Here is a 20167-nt window from a genome sequence, read left to right on the forward strand (position 1 = left end):
TTTCCAAGCGTACTTATGCGTCAGCAGACACTTCTAAGCATATATAAGAGATCATCCTGTTCCATTTTTCCCCCCCCAGAAGATATTCTCTTCGTATTCTATAAACAATAGTGTTTGCGTTCCAGTTCTAAATAGAACAGAAGTGAGGAACTTGTATTTCCAAACCTTATTCTAGCAATACAGACAGCAAGGCAAATGTGTAGTATGTAGAAGCAAAACAGATTCCTTCGTGGTTTAGAACTTTTCAAGCAAGGAGCTGTTTCTCTTATGGTTGGGAGAGCTCTTTAGTATATGTTTTCTAAAAAACAAATTATATTTTAAGAGAAATGTCTAAAAGAAATTGCTTATCCTAAAAGATGGAAACATTTTAAAAAGCACTTTAATGACTAAAAAAAAAAAAAGTGAAACAATTCATTACTACAAAATTAATCCACTTGCATTTTGCTCTCAATCCCATATTTCTGTTTGGTATACTGAACACACAGTAGGTACATTTGGCTATCACTTTGAGAACAAAATCCCATTAAGCAATCTTTCAGTTACATTGTCAACATGGTTAATGTATGCTAAGCCATGGTTTGTTTATGATTTATTGCATAAACCACAATTGGCTAGGCTCATACAACATGCTCAAATGGTTTCTATATACATGCTAACTGAAAATTAAACTAGTATACCTGGAAATAATGCATGGGTATAGCAGAGATCTATGTTGCCCCCCTTCCCCTGATGATGATGATCCAGAAGGCCTTAAAAACATGGCTGTTCTCCCAGGCCTTGGGGTAGGATGCATGTGAAGCCCTGTATGTGGCGATTTTGTTAGAGGGAATGGGTTTTTCCAGGCACATGGGGTTTCTTTGCTGTTCCTTATTGTTTTTACTTCATGTAAGCTGCCCAGAGTCATTCTGAAGTCAGGTGAAATAAACAGTTTCCCTAATAATTATTTGCTGGCATAAAACATTTCTGAGCACTGGACACAATGGCTTTTTATTTCCAGATAGATTGGTTAGGAAGATAAAATATTGCACTCACCTTTTTGAACATTTTTGCAGTATTTTGCTGTCAAAAGGGATGTTAGCTAGGTCCCAAACCTGGCAACTGCTGACTGTAGTGAAGAAGAAATAGAAGAAACAATCTAGAAAATGAGCTGGAGGAGTAAAATAATAGATTTGGTACCGCTTTCACACAAGTGTTAACAAAGTATGTTTCCAGGTGAAGGAACATCCTGTAAAATAACATAGTAGGCTTTGTAATGCTCTTGTCATATGATAAGATGTATTCCTACATACTAAGTGGATACATTACTGGATTTGTCTTTTCTTCCTCGTTTCCCCTTGAATGTTTCTTTGTAGTCTCTGAAATTTATTAAGTGATTATGTTCAAATGAGTGATGTCCAAGCACTTGATAATGATTCCCCATCAGAACTGATTTAAGCTTGGTGATTGGTTTAAATCAGAATTGATTTAAACTTTATTCTATTTGTATACTGTCAAATTAATAAAGACCCATAGTGGTTTATAGCAATCCAGTAAAAACATTCAACTAATTAAAATGTCCATGGTAAATACAATTAAAATTGTGAACAATAAATAATAATGGAGAAAAATAATGAACACAACAAAAATATAAGACAAAATGAAATACAACAAATTTTTAAAAGCATCAACCGTTAACTAGTAACCAAATGTACAGAAGACTTCTGTCTTAAGCAGCTTCTGGATCAGTGTGACTCTTAATTCCAAGGGGAGGCTCTTCCATAAGGGAGCAGTAACCGAGAAAGAGCACCAAAATGTGATCCATAGTAATGGATCCATTATAAAGAAAACTTCCCACTTTTCAGTCACAGAGATCCACAAAATAGCTAACAATATAGAAGTATCTGTAAAGTAAAAGTAAAAATCTATCTCAAATTACCTCTTCTGTGGAGATGGAATGGAATGAAAATGGCCAAAATGCCATAATATTCTTCTAGATTACTTGTGAAGAATACCAGAATGTCAGAAAGAAAACTCTGTTCCTGTTTTAGGATCGGGATTACAATTTGATTGCATGCTTGCTAGTTACTTGCACTCTGAAAACACCACATTATTAATAATTTTAAAAATATTTTACTAAATGTTTGAATTCTGAATATATATAAAGGAAGATAGTGGAAGTTGATTGCTAGAGGCTTCAAAGCTGATGTGCAAAACGATCTCTTAAGTATTGTGGCTTGGCAGGTCTGCTCTCCCCAAGCATTATAAAGGATTGATTCAGTCCCAGAGAGGAGTAGGAGCGTAGGGGCTCATGTAACTAATACTGATGCCGATCGCCATGCATTGCTAATGAGAAAACTCTGGCCAAAGTATCTGCAGTATTTTCAAAGTTCAAAAGCTGTACGCAGCTAGCTAGTTTCATCCCCCTCCCTCTTTCCATTTCACTTTATCAAATTGGAAAGACCCTGGGAAGGATAGTGACTTTTAAAATGTCATCCTAATTTAGGGCACCAGTTTGGACACTTTTTACTTAAGCAGCTGCACTGAAATGAACGTTGCGAGAAAAATCAATTTCATGATACTGTGGGACATTTTTTGGGTTCACATTCTGTTTTCAACCTTGGAAGGTAAGTTTTTGTTTTTTGTTTTTTTAATTTAACCTTGTTTAGAAACGTTTATGAAGATGTTCTTTATTTTTTTTCTTTTTGAAAAAAATAATATTTAGAAAAGTGAAAAAAACAAGCGTTATTTTATCTTTGCTTTGAATCTAATTGTATTATAATACCATTAAAAAGAAGTTTCAAATATATTCTTTGGATTAAAAAGAAGACTGGCTATGTTTACTAAGAACTAAGTCCTATTGTATTCAAAGGGTCTTACTTCAAGGAAAATATGCATGGGTTTGTATTGCACATATGCTACTCTTCTGCATAACAAATTTACTTTTTCTCACACTAGCTTTGACCTTTGGGTTAACTGCAATGTGTTGAAATGCCAGTATAAATGTTTAATTAGTAATAGCATTTTTGTGAATGATTCTGTCATTCTTGTTAGGTAGATGAAAGGGTATTTAAGGAATTTAAAAATTCCCAAGTATAGCAAAACTAAAAATACTATAGGTGATTGGAGTTCAAAAGATTCATGTTGTAATACATGTCTATGGTATGTTCTAGAACAAACTACTAAAAAGTCATTTTTGCCAGCTAAGGATTCTTGTATTTTATGAATGGACAGACAGGCAGATGACAGTATATTTACATAATACAAAAACTGTATTATGTAAACACAATTCATCTTCCATTTTCATGTTATTTTAATATGAATTCAAAACAGATTCAAGTTTTTTTTTAAAAAAAGCAAATCTTTGTCCCTCTTAATAATTAAAGTAACATTTTACTTTTGAGAAATATTTAACATGGAAGATGGGTGGAAATTTTGTTAATCCTTTTTGAAAAAACAAATCTTTTCATTTTAAAAACTGAACTCCAATAAAAGGTTGCTTTTAGAGCTCAGTCTATTGAGAAAAATTCCAGAAGAGTGTGAGAGAGAAAGAATGATTGATTTTCACTATTTTTATCTAATAGAGTCTATCTGTGAATTGCATCTTCTGAAAAGAACTGTAAGGTGAGTTTGAATTCCTGTTTGTTTTGATAATAAAAACACATTCAGTTGGGGAATACAACATTGTACTAATATTTTAGAAGTTTAAGAAATTTTAAAAAAAACTCCTTACCAAAGCTGTTTTAAACAGTTTTTACAATAATTTCAGTGTTTTTCAAAGCATGAACTGTCAGAGAAGGATTGCCAAAAGACATTTATATAATGAACATGACAAATTATAATTGTCGAAATCAATATAGGGCACGCCTTTACATTTGAAAGGGTGTGATTTTGAGATACTACTTGGCCACTGAGAAATCTCAGATATGAAAAGACTTAATTGTACTAGAAGGTTTTGAGACAATTTAGGTATTTTCTGATCAGATTTTTTTAATATGGATCTTGGAAATCATGCATAGGATCCCTTAGCTGTTGCCTTAGACCACCTCCCACTTTTAAAAATTATGGAGGACCCCAAAAGAGCTTTTGTTTCTATCAGTTGTATTTATATATATTTACCATATTAAAAATTAAAATTGACACATTTGTTGATGTTACCGCTTCTCACAATTGTTTGATGGGATTTTAATCTTGTGTTATTTTTAACATAGGCTGGTAAAGATTTTGCAGAGACCTGTGAGGGTCTTGGGGAACCCCAGGGGTCCTAGGACCACACTTTAAGAAACACTGCCTTAGATCATACATGCCTAGCCTGGCATGATCCAGATTCCCAGGTCACAAAGCAAATACAATACTATGGTAATTGTATTGATAGTAAAGGGTGGGGGTGGGAAGGAAGGAAGGAAGGAAGGAAGGAAGGAAGGAAGGAAGGAAGGAAGGAAGGAAGGAAGGGGGAGGGAGGAAGAGAGGGAGGGAGGGAGGGAGGGAGGGAGGGATGGAGGAAGGAAGGAAGGAAGGAAGGAAGGAAGGAAGGAAGGAAGGAAGGAAGGAAGGAAGGAAGGAAGGAAGGAAGGAAATACTTTATTATAACCAAAGGCCAGCCAGATAACAAGTTCAGCAACTGAGCAGTAATGTAAAAGTAGTAAATGGTGAAAATAAGCTGTTGATTTTCATGACAAAATTCAAGAAATCATTTGCTGAAAATTAATGTATATATTGGAAAATGCGACCTTGAACATTTGGGCCCATCACCTATTCTGGTTCTACAGTAGCCCATAAAATAAATTTCCATTTTTGTCAGCACTCTCATTACAATACCAGCTGCAAAAAAGCAAAATTGGGAAGATTATGCTTAGATTACTGAGTCCTACTTTGCTCATATCTAATAAGAGCATCTTGATTTTAGATTTGCATCAGTTATTGGATCTTTCAGTTTATTTCTTTGTTGTGCTACTCCCATTATTAACCTTATTATTAGCCTCATTATTACCCTGAGACCTATGCATCCTTAAAAGTAGGGCTGACAGTTGTTCTAGCATTTGTAAAGTTAAGCAGTGCTGGATCAAGTTATTACTTTGATGGGAGACCACCAGGAAATCCAAACCAATTAATTTAGGTAGTTGAAAACTATATCCTGGAGGGCAACAGTGGTAAACCACTTCCATGTTGCTAAGAAAACTCAATGGAAGTGCTCACAAAGTCTCAAGTAACTGAGCTTGACTCAAGGGAGTCTTTATCTTTACCTTACTGGTAGCTATAGTAATAAAATATATCCAACTCTTACTGATTCCCCGCCCCCTTAGGAATGTCTCTAATTATAATTAATGTCCAGGAACAAAAGATTGGCATCTCTTGTACTTGTAAAAAAGGAGATGAAAAAGGAAACAAACATGAACAATAACTTTTTTAAAAAAGAGAAGCTTAGCCCAAGAAAGGTGTCTTTGATGAAGTGAGAGAAATCAGAACGAAACACCTCTCTCAAGGGAGTCCGTGCATTTGCAACCTTTGATTATACAGGATTCTTTTTGTTTTCTTCCAGGAATGAATTTACTGCTGTTCCTCAAAAAAGAGACCTCTTAGCAGCTGAGGTAGGTTATACCTCAAAAGGAAGAAGAGAAAAGGCACACACACACACACACGCCCATTTGCCTACTAGGGGTGCTTCCTATCTCTACAATGAAGTCTTTGTAAAAAAGAATAGAAATAGCTATATCAAGGCAGGAATGAGTGGAGTAGTTTTTCCATACTGTACCTATCTTCCTGCAATTGTCACAATGCAAACCTACATTCAGCTGTCCATTCATTCTTTGTAAATAGCTTATTGAATTAATCACCCTATCACACTAAGTGGCGCACACATAAAGTAGAAAAAAGGCATCTTTCATGTTATCTCTTTTGTGAAAGCAGACAAAAAAGGCTGAAATTTTGTTAGCGCTTGGCAAAATGCACAATCGAGAAACAGTAGATGAGTTCTCTTTCAGATGCTGTTACTGTGACAGTTCTATCTGGTTCCACAATAGATTCCCAGGAACAGATGTTACACTTGTGAAAAATCTTCTCGCTATTTCAGTGCCTCATTTAATTTGAGATAGGTGAAGACAGAGCAGCCTTCTGATATCAGTTTCAGGATGGCTTAAATGTGTAAGTAGTTTAATCTTCAGCTATTTTATCTTTTATATGAGTGGGACAAGAAAAATGTCTGGGCCAGCCTTGATGGCAGGGCCAGCCCACATCATATGGTGCCTTCATTCCACATTCAGCCAGAACGTGTAATGTTCCTTCAACCCTGGTGGTTGATTCTTGAGTATTACTTCAACCTGGTGATGGGATTGTTTCTTCCACCCAAGCATAGGTTAGCAAGAAGGCTTAGAACATGCAGGACAGGCATCCATTCATAGCTCTGTCCACTCACGTCTTGCTTCTCTTCCCCAGGACCTGCTGCCTGCAGTGAGGGCTTTATTTTGCTGGCAAGGCAGGTTGTGTTGCAACAGAACTCCACACATCTAAGTGGAACTGCTGACTGGGTTAATATTCTGCAATAAATTGTAACATGGTTTACTTGTTTCAGGCACAGCATTTTGTACAAATTGTGGTTTATTCAATAAGCAGTAGTTGTGGTTTAGAAAGATCTGTGAACTAAGTCAATGCAGTTAAAATGCAAGAAACCCCAGTGAAATTTCACTGACGCTGCAAATTCCAGAAATCTGACTATATACTAGCACTACATTTTTATCTGTATTTCAAATATGGAATAACATTTCATTTGTAATATAAGAATTATATGTCTTAAATGCCTTCACTTTTGTGGTGTTCAGCATTAGTGGGTCTCTCTTATTTTCCTGATATTTAATGAAATTATATTTGAATTCATTGTTAACTAATCAAGAACTTTGAGCTTCCCCCAAGAACAGTCTCTATATAAATTTAAGGTAATATGCTTTTTTACAATTAAATTATAATTTGTACGGTTATAAGATTTGCTGATTTGTTTTTGATTTGGATACTCGTGAATGTTTTGCGTGTTTTTTCCCCCTTCTCATAGACAACTGGTATTTCACCATATGTTCATGATATCTTTTCTCAGGCTCAGAATTCATCAGGAGGTCAGTAATCCAGCTACCTATAATTAAAGATATTTGTATAATTTCCATGGGTTTCTTACAGCTGTTACAGCAAATATTTGACAATTCCTCTATTTTAATAGTCCAAAGAAAGTTGCAACAATAGGTGGTTTATTGATGTGGGAGATCAAATCTAGTTTTCTACCAGAGGTAGAATAAGATAGCTTCCTTCCATTCCACACCCATACAGCAAATCAACTGGGGTGGATTTTTAATTTAATATTGACAGCAAGAACAAAAGTGACTCTATACCTGGGGCCCCAGATCTATTTCCCAGTATTTATTTGTTTATGGGTTATGGTTATGGGTTAAGAAATAGAAACCCAGTCATTAAACTGTGTTCCAAGGCAGTAAACAGACAGTATAATAAAATGTACCCATATTCATCAATCCATAAATTGGGGGGAATGAAAACTGAACTCTTCACAAACTCATCAGTCAGCTTTGTTACTTTCTGTTTCTACCATCTCAGTCTGCCTGATGTTAGAGCCAATTTTCTTTATTAGGTCTTTGCTGATTGTTCTTGATTGCTGGATTAGCCATTTAACTCGCAAATTTATGTGCAGCTGCAGGATTGACTTTAGTGTATGGGATAACCTGTTACCTTTGGATGAAAAATGCTTTCAGAGATTTCACTTCTGAGCGAACTTTTCCAGATGTTGAAAAAAGGAACTAAATATGTGTTTCACCTTATTTGTGAGAAAGAATTAATGTAATTTGTTACTTGTGGATTTTTTGCAGAAATAAAAGTACCAAGGGATCCTGTTTCTCACTTTTTAAGAAGTGAGAAGAAACTTGAGAAGCTTATATGGATAAGAATAAACTTAAGAGAAAGCTAGCTATAGGATGGTGTATATTTATTTTGGGGGATCTTTCTCAACCCATCATTCTTCAGATGTCCAGAACTGAAACAGGTCTGGGGGGTATCAGGGCCTGTTTAGGAAATTCTTCTAATTTGAGCCCTTACTGACACCCCTGCCTGTTTTTCTATCCAGGTTCTTGCCCTCAAGATTGTCTTAATGGAGCCGTTTGCACAAAGGCAGGAATTTGTGACTGCGAGACATTTCAGGCACAGGGAGAGCACTGCCAAATCAGTAAGTTCCAGGAGAAGGTGTGATACACTTTTATCGGAGGCACATTGCAAAAGGATTAGATGTCATATTTGAATAATTCAAGCTAGCACCTTGCATTGATATAAATATTGCAAAGCCTAAATGCAACTTGTAACTCTGGTTCTTGTTGAGCCTAGAGATTCTTTTAAACTGACTGGACCTCTAGGATTTTTAAAGGTTTTAAAAGAGGCTTCAGGTGTTTGGGATTAGTTAAATTGATGTCAGTCCTTCAAGGTAGCCCAAGTCAGGAAACAGACTCCCAAGAACTGGTGTAATTCTATTTTATTAATGTAGGACATAATTATTACAGAATCTTAAAAGTCTGCCAGAGTTTCCTTTTGCCCTCTCTAATACCATATAGAATCAAGGTGGGGTTATTTTGAGTCTCTTTCTTATGTTTACTACTTTCCCAGGGCTGAGATTTCATTTACAGACTCTTTCATGAGTTAATGGCTCTTGCATTCCTTCCCCAACATTATCTCTGCCCCACTTTTATAGCTGAATAGATGCACAGTATCAGTCACTGGGGCCATGTGCAACACAAAAGCCTTGAGTTCAGCCCCCAAGACTTACCATTAGAACAATTACTAATTTGTATTTCAATAGAAGTGGGAAATTGTTTAATATGTCACAGGACAGTATTAAAGAAAACAATATGGAAGTTTTAATTCTGGTTTTCTCTAAGTTTTAGTTATGGCGCCAATCACTTTTGGAGAAACCTGCCCAGCACACAATTCAGAAGTTGAAAGTTATCCTCATCCTGGAAAAGGTTTTAGAATATACAGTTAGCCTGCACTAAGAAATCATATTCAAAATAGTTGTGCTTGATTCCTACTCCTTCATGCTTAGATTCTGAGATGAAAGTATAGGATTGTATTTGCTACATTATAGGTTTATCATTCATCCATTTTAGTAACAGAGGCATCTACGGAGGGGTGGCAATTGACAAAGGCAGTATTGTCTGTTGTGATGCAAACCTGGTCCCTTTTTTATTTACATTATGATGTCAGACTCACATACAAGACAGAGGAGTTTGTGGTGCAATGATACAACGCTGCTTTCATCAGTTTAACAATCCTTTCACAATCCTGCAAAAGCCTCTGCTAAGAATGCAATTCCATTTTTATTCTGAACAAAGCACAGATAATCATCGATATTTTTCTCTGCATCAGTGTTTCCATGCCCCTGCAACATCCTGAAGAAGCAAGATGAAAAGTTGCCAGCTTCTTTGAAAGAGGCAGCTACTGCAGAAAATATTCAGGAAGTTAATCTAGTTATAATATTATTTAGTTATACTCTAGTATAGAGTATGACAGGTAGATTCCTGTCATAACCATGGATCAGCATTCAGTTGATCCAGGAAAAAAAAAAGTGGACCCTGCAGGAAAACAGAAGGAAGGAAGGAAGGAAGGAAGGAAGGAAGGAAGGAAGGAAGGAAGGAAGGAAGGAAGGAAGGAAGGAAGGAAGGAAGGAAGGAAGGAAGGAAGGAGAATATATTTGGAATGGGCAACACTCATCTGAAATGTTTGTTTCTGTTGGCATGGCTTGGAAACAACTATTTTTTTTTTCTTTAGTTCCAAATACTGGCAAAGACAGAGCTGGCATTTGCAAATCATGGGGACAATATCACTTTGAAACATTTGATGGCATCTACTACTACTTCCCAGGAAACTGTTCATACATTTTTGTGAAAGATTGCAGCAATCCAGAGCCTCAGTACACTGTGTGGGTAAGATTGGAAATTTGGGTCAGGAGGGAACTAAAAACAGCATATTCTTTTCTGACAGTTATGTAAGAGATTCCTCTGCAGTTTGTAACTAAACTGGTTTAGTTTCATGGTATGGAAAGTGAGAGAACTATTTCAGTTACTACAGTATGTTCACTTACCATTGTGTGGTTGAGCTTGTGAGCTCATGATTCCATTGACTGACAGATTAACAATTAATTATTTGAATCTGAGATTCAAAAGGATTCCAGGCAGCCAATCTAAAAGGTTAGGAAAATGAGGAAGTATTAAGTATACCTTAATCACATTAGCCAATATTGTTTCCAATAATACTATAGAAATCTTTTGTTCACTTCCCACTATCCCTAGAAATTGGATTGAATTCTTATAGATGTTCCATCTTTGTACAGTAACTACAGATTTGACAGGATTTTATTACTGTTAGACCTAATTGTAATGCGCTCTACATGGGGCTACCCTTGAAGAGTATCCGGAAGCTTCAACTGGTCCAGAATGCAGCCACGTGGACGATTTTAGGTGCATCAAGATCAGCGCATATAACACCTTTGCTCTGTGAGCTGCATTGGATGCCAGTTTGCTTCCGGGTCCAAGTCAAGGTGTTGGTTATTACCTTTAAAGCCCTACATGGCATGGGTCCAGGGTACCTGAAGGACCGTCTCATCCCCGTTACATCAACCCGTCCCACCTGGTCATGCAGAGAGGGCATGCTACGGACCCCGTCTGCAAGAGAATTTCATCTGACAGGTTCCAGGAGGCGAGCCTTTTCTGCAGCAGCCCCTGCCCTTTGGAACACTCTTCCCCCAGAAGTGAGGTTGGCCCCCTCCCTCTTAGACTTCAGAAAAAAACTGAAGACCGGGTTTTGTCATCATGCATGGGGTGGGGATGGAAATAGTCAGTTTTGAGGGTGGCTGGTTCCCTAGTCTTACCTTTGACCAATATTATCTGGTCACAGGCTGAAATATCACCATCACTTGGATTTTATTATATTTAATAATTGTATTTTATACTGTATTATTTAAGTTTTTATTGATTTTAAATTGTTTGGTTGTGAACTGCCCAGAGTCCCTCCTTGTGGGGGAGTTGGGCAGTGATATAAATTTGATATATAAATAAATAAATAAATAAATCTGGAGCATATTAAATGGAAGGTGGGGATTTGGTAGCCTGAATGTATCTAGTAGGCACCAGATTGGAAGGGTAGGTGTCATATATATAAGCTTTTCAATGACACAAAACTCTCTACGGGGAAATGGTAATGGAAGATTTCTGTACTGATGGAAGAGAAAATCTGTTCAGATATTGCTGTAACAGAGGGAGATTGCAGATGCATAAAACGGCTCTCTGTAGTTTTCCTTACTACTCCCCAATGCCAATTAGTTGACTGTGCTACTCTATGCTGAACTATTTCACTCAGCAGTTTTTTAATCTGTGTGAATTCAGCATTATTATTATTATTATTATTATTATTTTGAAGTGTTAATCTCTTATGTGAAGGTTCATAAAAAATGAGATCAGAATCAGCATTGTATCAAATGATGACCAAAACTATTGGTCAAGGAATGCTGAAGTTCTGCAGTAAGAAAGCACACTAATACTTAAGATCTTCAGGTAAATGCTAGTGATACTATTTTGATTTCCCTGCATTGCTGGTGTAATGACATTGTTTATCAGACTGGATTAGCAAAGATTAACAGTATGGCCCATCCTAAACCTGTTTCCTATGGTAACAATATTTAAGATTGCATTAAGTCTGAATGTAAAGTTATTATTGAATAATGGTTTTAGTTTGGTAGCAAATGTAAGCATGTTCTGCTTAGTCATAGGTATCTATCTATATCTGTCTATCTATCTATCTATCTATCTATCTATCTATCTATCTATCTATCTATCTATCTATCTATCTACCACAACATTTCTGTATATCTCCATATCTCCCCAAAAATATAAATATATAACAAATATAAAAATTTATATTTGTGTGTGTGTACGCATTTACCCACAAAACTCTTTGTAATTACTTGGCTTTCACTGCTTTGCTGCTGGCTCCCCTTACCTTCAGGCTCAGGGGCTCCCACTAAGAAGGCAAGACTCCAAGCTCCTACTTCTTTAACCTCATATGGAGAGGGCATTCTTACCAGGCCTTTCCGGATGAACACATAGGGCAAGGATATTCTGGTTAGCAGAAATGAACCTTCAGATACATGACTGTCAAGCCATGCAGGGTTTTGAAGGTTAAAACCAGCACCTTGAGTTGGGTCTATAAGCCCGTTGGTAACCAGTAGAGTAACCTCAACGTACATGTCACACTTCTGAATCTACTTTTGTGGAACCTCAGTTTTGAAGACTGCAGATGCTCTGACTGTGGAAAATGTACCCACAGTGTAGTATACATGATGTGATACATACAGTTTTCATATTTAGAGACATGTACACTAAACATGCTGTTCAAAAACTTCTCCAAATGTTTCTAGTTCAATTCTTTTAAAAAATAAGTTGAATAATATGTGAATATTTTTTAAAAAATATGTTCTTATGTTCTGTTTCTTCTCCCTTTAAGGTTAATAATAGTCCTCACTGTGCTGGTTCAGTGTACTCTTGTTTGCGGTCAATAAGCTTGTTTTTTTCAAATCAGGATGAGATACTCATATCGGGACATGAAGTTAGAAAGGGTAGAATCAGGTAAAAACAATTGAAATGTTTTCTTACATTTCTTAAAACAACTAAAGTATTCATAGCAAAATTATTACATTATTTGCCTTATGATGAAATTCTGATGATGAAAACATTCAGTTCTAGTTGATCTGGAGTCACATTTTTGAACCTACTTTTCTGGAATATCTGTTTTTCCCTTGCAGTGATATTATCAAGTTTCTGGGAGCCTTCAGCCAACCGGCTAAGGAAGAGAATCTCACAGATACTATTTTAATATCACTGAAATAACATTGTCATATTACAAATGTTAATATTTGTATTATGGGAAAAGAAAAAAGAAAAAAATGATTCAAATAAAAACAATGTATTTGTTATAATTTGCATTTTATGTATATAGAAGTAACTTCTATACTTAATATATTACTATGATTGATTTTTTTTTTAAGAAGCACAATATTTTTATGAATAAAAAGATAGCATGATTATAGGTAGCTGACATCTTTGAGTTAGAATTTATTTTGTTTTTTCAGGTTGTCTTTGCCCCAAACAATTGGAAATATTTTCATTGAGAGATTAGCAGATTATATTTTGGTGAAAACTACATTTGGCTTTTCCCTAGCTTGGGATGGAAACTCTGGGATTTACATTAAATTGACAGAAGAACACAAGGGAAAAACATGTGGTCTCTGTGGAAATTATAATAATAATACATCGGATGATCTCGTAATACAAAATAGTAAGCCAAAATATGTGACGATAAGCCCACTTTCTTGCATTCTACTAATTTGTAATTGTCATTGGAGATTATTACTAGGCTATTGAATCTGTTGTGAATGGTAATTGCATACATTTCTTAATTTGAGGAATGAAAATTATATAATTACTTAGCAGTTATATAATGTATTCAAGGTTCGTGACATCATTATGATCCTTATTACTTTAGTTAATGAGTGGTGTTATCTGCCTGTTGCAAATAAGGACTGAATTGAAATGGCATGAACTGTCTAAGACTATTCAAGTGAATTTATGTGTATTGTGAAATTCAAACTCGATATTTCATAGCTGGTCTTGTCCAACATTAACAAGATGTATTAGTATCAGCTATCATTACTATAACTCCATGTCAAGGGTCAAATAGATATGATGAGAGATGCACTATATATGTAATTTAAGGGAATTATACATAATATCCATGACTTAAAATCTAGGGATCCATCATTTGAATAACTGTATATCCTCCTCTGTATGCTGGGCTATGTATATAAATTTATATTCTTAAATAGGTGACTATAAAGAAGATATAGCTAAATTTGCTAACAGCTGGGCTGTACAACTCCCAGATGATGCAACCTGTGTAGCAATTGCATCTGGTTTTCCTAGTCCTTGCAACATTGATACAGAATCTTATGAGGTAAGCAGTTTAGGTTGCAATTTTCATATAAAATATTTATTTCTATGGGCCTTGATCCCAAGAGCCACAAGTAGAAGAAAGTTTGGAGAAACAGATTTTCTTTCCTCTCCCCTTGAAAAACTTACTTGGAAGGTTGGAGGGACTGTCTTTGACCTGAGATGAGGAATGAGACACTAGAATCAGAAGTATCTCACAAAATATCCTGAATTGTTAGTTTGCTGACTCTCTACAAAAATGTTTCAGCAATGTACTGTATTTTTCCGACAATAAGACGCACCCATGTACAAGACGACCCCCACTTTTCCAGCCCAAAATTAAAAAATCAATATTTTAAAGATAGTGCAGAACACATTTTTATTTAGTAATTAGTTAACATTGACCTGATACACTCGGTGGGAGGAGGTCCAAACTGTCTCTCTGCAGCTCTATTTCCAGGCTCTTTTGCATAACTGATTACATTCAATCACGAGTGAAACTGCCGATAGCTTGTCTCTGCAATCAGCCTTCCTCTAATTAGTTTGTTCAGCATCAGCTGACGTCAATTACATAAGGCTCGTGATTGGAGGAAGTCTGTTTTGGAGACAAGCTATTTCACTTGTGATTGGAGGCTAGCAATAGGAGGAAGCCTCTCTGCAGAAACAAAGTATGGGCAGTTTGGAACCGTGCGATTCTTGGCTGACTTCCTTGAATAAGACGCCCTTCAGTTTTTAGAGTAAGGATTTTAGAAAAAAGTATCGTCTTATAGTCGGAAAAATACGGTATATAGGTTTTAGACTTTTGGTTTTTTAATTGTGAGCCACCCAGAGTCACCCATTGGGGGAGATGGGTGGCATACAAATTTAATAATAAAATAAAAATGAATAAATGTATACAGGATAATTCAGGTTATAAGGAGGAGCGAGGAGTTGTCTGCTTTGTAACCTTTCTTGTACTCATAGTTTTCAAGACCCAAGCTACAGAAAATACGTCATTTCTCCCCACAAATTATCTTTTTCTCACATTTCTACACCATGATATTTTAATAAAATGCAATGAAACATAAATAGCTACAAGATAAAGATGAAGTTGTTGTAGTACTGATAAGTATTATATATTTTTGTTTCATTGTCTCACCACGCAATTAATTTTTATTTAAGTTGCTACTTATAATATTGAAGGAATGAAATGAATTTAGAAATGTAATAGCTTTTGGATATTAATCTGCTAATGTATGCTTTGTACAGAATTGAAGCTGGTTCATTCCCAGGTGAAACTACAGTTTAATTTCTATGTTTGCTGTGTCATATTTACTTCAGAAATTTAGAGTTCCTCATGGAAATGTTATCTGTTGTGTTATGTTCTACATTTTGGAAAGTTAGGTTGTTGGGAAAATTAGCATTTGAAATACAGGTAGTTCTCACTTAGTGACCACAATTGGAACTGGCAACTCCATTGCAAAGTGCCGTGGTCACTAAGTGGAAAATCAAGTGACTGTAATGGACTTATGATGTCACTTCCCATTCAGTTTTTAAGCAAGTCACTGCAGTCGTTAACCGAAATATCACATGACCACAACTTGTGATTTTACTTCTGCTTTTTCTATTCTCTGTTTGTTGCAAGCTGGTAGGGAAGTATGCAAATGGCAATCACATGACTGCGGCATGCTGCAATAGTCATAAATGTGAGAACTTGTTGCAAAGCTTGTTTTTTTTTTTACACCATTGTAACTTCACATGGTCACTAAATGAGGCAGTTGGTAAGCAAGAACTACCTCGACAATAACACAAAAAGTTGATATAATGAAAAATGTACTGACTTTCAAAAGAGTTATTAGGTTAGGTTTATAAATAAAATGTCCTTGGATGGGGGGAATTTTTTGTATGTTTTATTTTATATGTATGTTTGTATATATGTATGTATGTATCTCAATACCATTTTTATTCTATATATAGAGTATCTACTTCAAGTGCCAAATACTCTTGCAGTTTCCTTTTCTAAGTTGTCATCAAAGCATAGATCCTTATCCCTACATTTCCAGCTGCATGAATGACCTATGTAGGTAAGCTCAATATACTTTGTTTTGTTTCACAGGCTTATTAGTCATAATTACTTTGCCTTGTAAATAACCTCTCCATTCTTAACACAGTGGAACTCTTCTGCTGTAATGTCTCTTAACTACAATAAGAGTGAAGCAAATAGCCTCTCGACTTGCATCAGAATAGCCTGGAAATTAATTGTTTCCAAATTGTCCCTAGCTTGGTACCAAAGCAATATAGATTGCTAACTTTTGGGGGTTGGGGGTTGGGTCTGCTTTGAAAAGATTTTGCTGGAAAAGGTGGTGTGCATTGGTGAGGAGAAAATTTCTTCACAGTCCAAGGATTATTATGACCGACCTTCCTTCCTTCCTTCCTTCCTTCCTTCCTTCCTTCCTTCCTTCCTTCCTTCCTTCCATCCATCCATCCATCCATCCATCCATCCATCCTTCCATCCTTCTCTTAGCTCAAGGGGTATCACAGTCTTCCCTCCTCCAACTTTTCTCCAAATGACAAATAGGCATCTGTGAGGGAGGGAGGTGATAAAATGTGTGTTCTGGTAATTGTGATGCAAAGTCCTCCCATTATAGATTTGTATGCAACTCACGATACAAGTACAAAAGGACAAAGCTTGCACTGTCATGTCACAATGCATGTTGGTGTCCTCATGGTTCAGTATTGATGTCTGTGTCTCAGTAACCTGTGGGCTAGATTTGACTGACAGAAAATGACTGGTTCAGAGTTATAAATTCCATGGTTGAAGTTGTACTTGAACCTAGGCCTCCCCTAACAATGCAAGGAAAAAGCAATGAGTGGTTTTGTAAACCAGATCTTGGAAAAATGTGGATTGAAAGGTATTAGTCTCCTTTCTTGGTTAAGAGGTTCCAAGGGCCAATTTTCAGAGGAGAACTAGACTAGGAAGTATTCTCTAGATGAATTTTAATTAGCAAGCTTATTTTCTGTGCTGGTATCACCTAAACAGAATCAACACTCATTTTTCTGAAACATTTTGTATTGAATACAGATGATAACAATCTCATTATTTATTCAATTTCATTAATATTGGTTAATTAATTATTAATTAATTTTGATTATTTATTGAAAAAGAATTTTTGCTGTTTGGTTTAATAAAGGAAGTAGCATGCAACTCTGAATTATACTGATAAATCGTTATTTCTCATGATACACATTTAATTGGATATATGTTGTAAGAAAGTTGTTCATGACAGAATAGCATAATTATACTTGACATGATGATTTTACAATAAGAGATTACTAAATTTCATATTGTGAAATATCATACTACATGCAAAATTGTTGGAAGCTAGTAATTCTGATGATGAAAGATAAAACAATTGCCATTATTGGCTTTTATCCTAAGCTCTTTTCCAAGAAAGAACAGGGTTCTATTTGTGGCTTTCCCACTTAAGCAAATCCCTATATCCATTGAAAATCTGTTCTATAGGACTTTGACACTAACTGGAACAAAATAATAGAACACAGTGCAGGGAATTTCAGTTAGAAGGAGAATATCTAAATAAGACCCAAGCTAATATACAGAAACTATATTATACTTCTAATTTTTTAAATTACCAATTTTTTTATCCAAAAATTGGCCCATAAAAAAACCTAAGTTTTAACAGTGGGTTCTATTCTTAAACAAGTTATACTTTTTTTTTTTATTCTGCTTATCTTTCCCAGATAAGGGAAGTTGTGGTTATACAAATTTAAATATTTTCTTCCATAGCTTTTTCATTTTTACCTCTCTTCCTCTTCCCTGTCATTCAGCTGCGAAGAAAAAAGGGGAAAAAATAGTAGGGCACTTAATGCAGTAAAATATGATAGCTTGGACCATAAACTCCTGGATCACAAATGAGACGCTGCTACTTTGCCATTGTTTTATATTTTTGCCTTACAAACTCATCATGCAGGGAGGCTGGAAAAGATCTGAAATTAAAATCACTGCTACATTGTCTTTTGTGACTGTGAGCCAGTGAAGCTATAGGTAGTCCTTGACGAACGACCATTCGTTTAGTGACCATTAGAAGTTACGGCAGCGCTGAAAAAAGTGACTTATGACTTGTCCTTGCACTTATGACCATCACAGCATCCCCACAGTCATGTGATCAAAATTTGGGCACTTGGCAACCAGCATGTATTTACAACGGTTGCAGCATCCCAGGATCACATGATCACCCTTTGCAACCTTCCCAGGTGGCTTCCAACAAGAAAAATCAATGGGGAACCACGTGATTCACTTAACAACCACCACAAAAAATGTCATAAAATCAGATGCAGTCACGTGATGCCTTGCTTAATGACTGCACCGCTTAATGACAAATTTTCTAGTCCCTATCGTAGTCATAAGTCTACGATTACCTATAAATCCATACTTGGACGAAGCTATACTTATAGCAAAAATATGGGTTTTGTTTTTTTTAATTGAAGCTTTCATTGCAACCAGATCTGTAACCAAAAAACAAACTGGTTTTAAGGTTAGTTTTTTTTTTTTTAATGTATTGCCTTTTCAAATTATTTATATTCATAAAGTATTTTCATTGTAGTTTCAGGATCATTGGTTACTGCTCTGGAATATTAGACAAGAATTTAGTTTGTCTTCAAATAAAACTCCATTCTGGAATTTGCTTTTTGAGGTGCACAGTTCAAGAGTCAGTACCTGATCTTTCTTTTGAAGTGAGAAATTAGTCTAGGTTTGCAGAAATAATTTAAACTTAGGGTGTGCTGTTTTGATTTTCAGATATAATTGTACAGTTTTAGGGCACTTCCCTTACAGTATCTCTAGAGCATCAGCAGCCATCACTGAGATGCTGTAAAGCTTGTCCTCCTTTAGTGCTATGTCAACTCAGTGATCACTGGAAGATGCTATAAGACTCTACTAAAATCCTGCCTTAACTTACTTAACACACGTATTATACTTACAGTGAAAAGTGAATAATAAATACATAAGCAAGTACAGTAATTAACCAGAAAGCTTCATTTTGCTGTTTCAGACAGGATGATGAAGAAACTTACTGCCGAGCAGTAACAGAATATACTCGCTCATGTTCACATGCAGGCTATCCTATCAGAGATTGGAGAGATGACTTTCCAGCCTGTAGTAAGTGTGTTTTAATACTGGATCAATCAAATATTAGCTTCATGATGTTAAACAAATGCAAAAGTGCTTATCTGACACACTAATGTCAAAGATCCCTGGACTATAATGGGCAGCATATTGCAACCATTCTGCAAGAAAAGAACAACTTTAATCAACAGTCCTGACATGTTTTAGAATTTGACTCCATAGCCAGAACATCTCTGGGAATAAAAATGATTTCAGGGTCATGTTAAACAGGATATATAAACTCAATTGCCTTTTTTTAATGTTTTAAAAATTTAAATATTTATATATAACTCTTCATGATAGATCTCAGAATGATTTAGATTTCAGGGTTTTTTGTGTGTGTGCCATTATTTTTAATTGTAAAAATGTACATTTCTGCATCTTAATATTCCTCTTACTAAGAATTAACATATGGGTTCTTTAGTCTAAATTTGGTTTTAAGAATGTCTTTGGCAAACCAAAATCTTAATTTAGGAAGCTGGTTGCTGTTATTATGTTTAATTAACATTTTTAAAAAAGAAAATAATGTGTACTTTATCTCATTAAAGTGAATTGTACTGGACTGTAATCATTCTTGTCTAACTTATTATTTAAGCTGACAATTGTGAAGATACTTTTATTCACCGGGATTGTATTAGCTGTTGTCCACCAACCTGTACTTTTGAGAAAGACTGCCTAGGTAGTAACCTCCATTGCTTAGATGGATGCTATTGCCCAGATGGTAAGTGAACTTTTATCAGCTGAACTATTCTGATAATAAAGTTTCTATCAGAGAGCTATTTGTCCTGTTATCATCAGAATTTTCCATAGTTTTTTAAGGAATGAGATTGTTATTAAATGTGATTGTCCTTAAATCATTGCTAATAAATAGGAAATGAACTGGAATATAGACCGTTACTGTACATTCTTTCCTTAGTGCAATTTTCCAGACCTCCTCTTTCCATCAGCCTCAGCAAAAGATTATTGTAGTATTAGTAATGCCACTATTCCATCTCACTAAGGTTTGAGGAAA

At 35.6% G+C, this 20167-nt stretch overlaps 1 protein-coding gene across 1 annotated transcript in view; it reads left to right on the forward strand.

Moving 5' to 3' along the window:
- Window positions 1-3529: 3529 nt before the first annotated feature.
- The window catches only part of OTOGL (otogelin like), a 90345-nt gene continuing 73707 nt past the window's right edge, over window positions 3530-20167 (forward strand). The window contains exons 1-11 of the mRNA XM_088141505.1: window positions 3530-3600; window positions 5516-5564; window positions 7019-7079; window positions 8093-8191; window positions 9784-9938; window positions 12514-12635; window positions 13139-13344; window positions 13892-14019; window positions 15951-16057; window positions 19043-19149; window positions 19751-19876. Coding sequence (XP_087997631.1) covers window positions 3530-3600; window positions 5516-5564; window positions 7019-7079; window positions 8093-8191; window positions 9784-9938; window positions 12514-12635; window positions 13139-13344; window positions 13892-14019; window positions 15951-16057; window positions 19043-19149; window positions 19751-19876 — 1231 coding nt within the window. The remainder of the gene's footprint in view (window positions 3601-5515; window positions 5565-7018; window positions 7080-8092; window positions 8192-9783; window positions 9939-12513; window positions 12636-13138; window positions 13345-13891; window positions 14020-15950; window positions 16058-19042; window positions 19150-19750; window positions 19877-20167) is intronic.

The sequence above is a fragment of the Python bivittatus genome, unplaced genomic scaffold (genome assembly GCF_059951505.1).
Source record: "Python bivittatus isolate LINGU-HERP-01145 unplaced genomic scaffold, Pbiv_v1 ctg000330_np1212, whole genome shotgun sequence".
NCBI classification, from domain to species: domain Eukaryota; kingdom Metazoa; phylum Chordata; class Lepidosauria; order Squamata; family Pythonidae; genus Python; species Python bivittatus.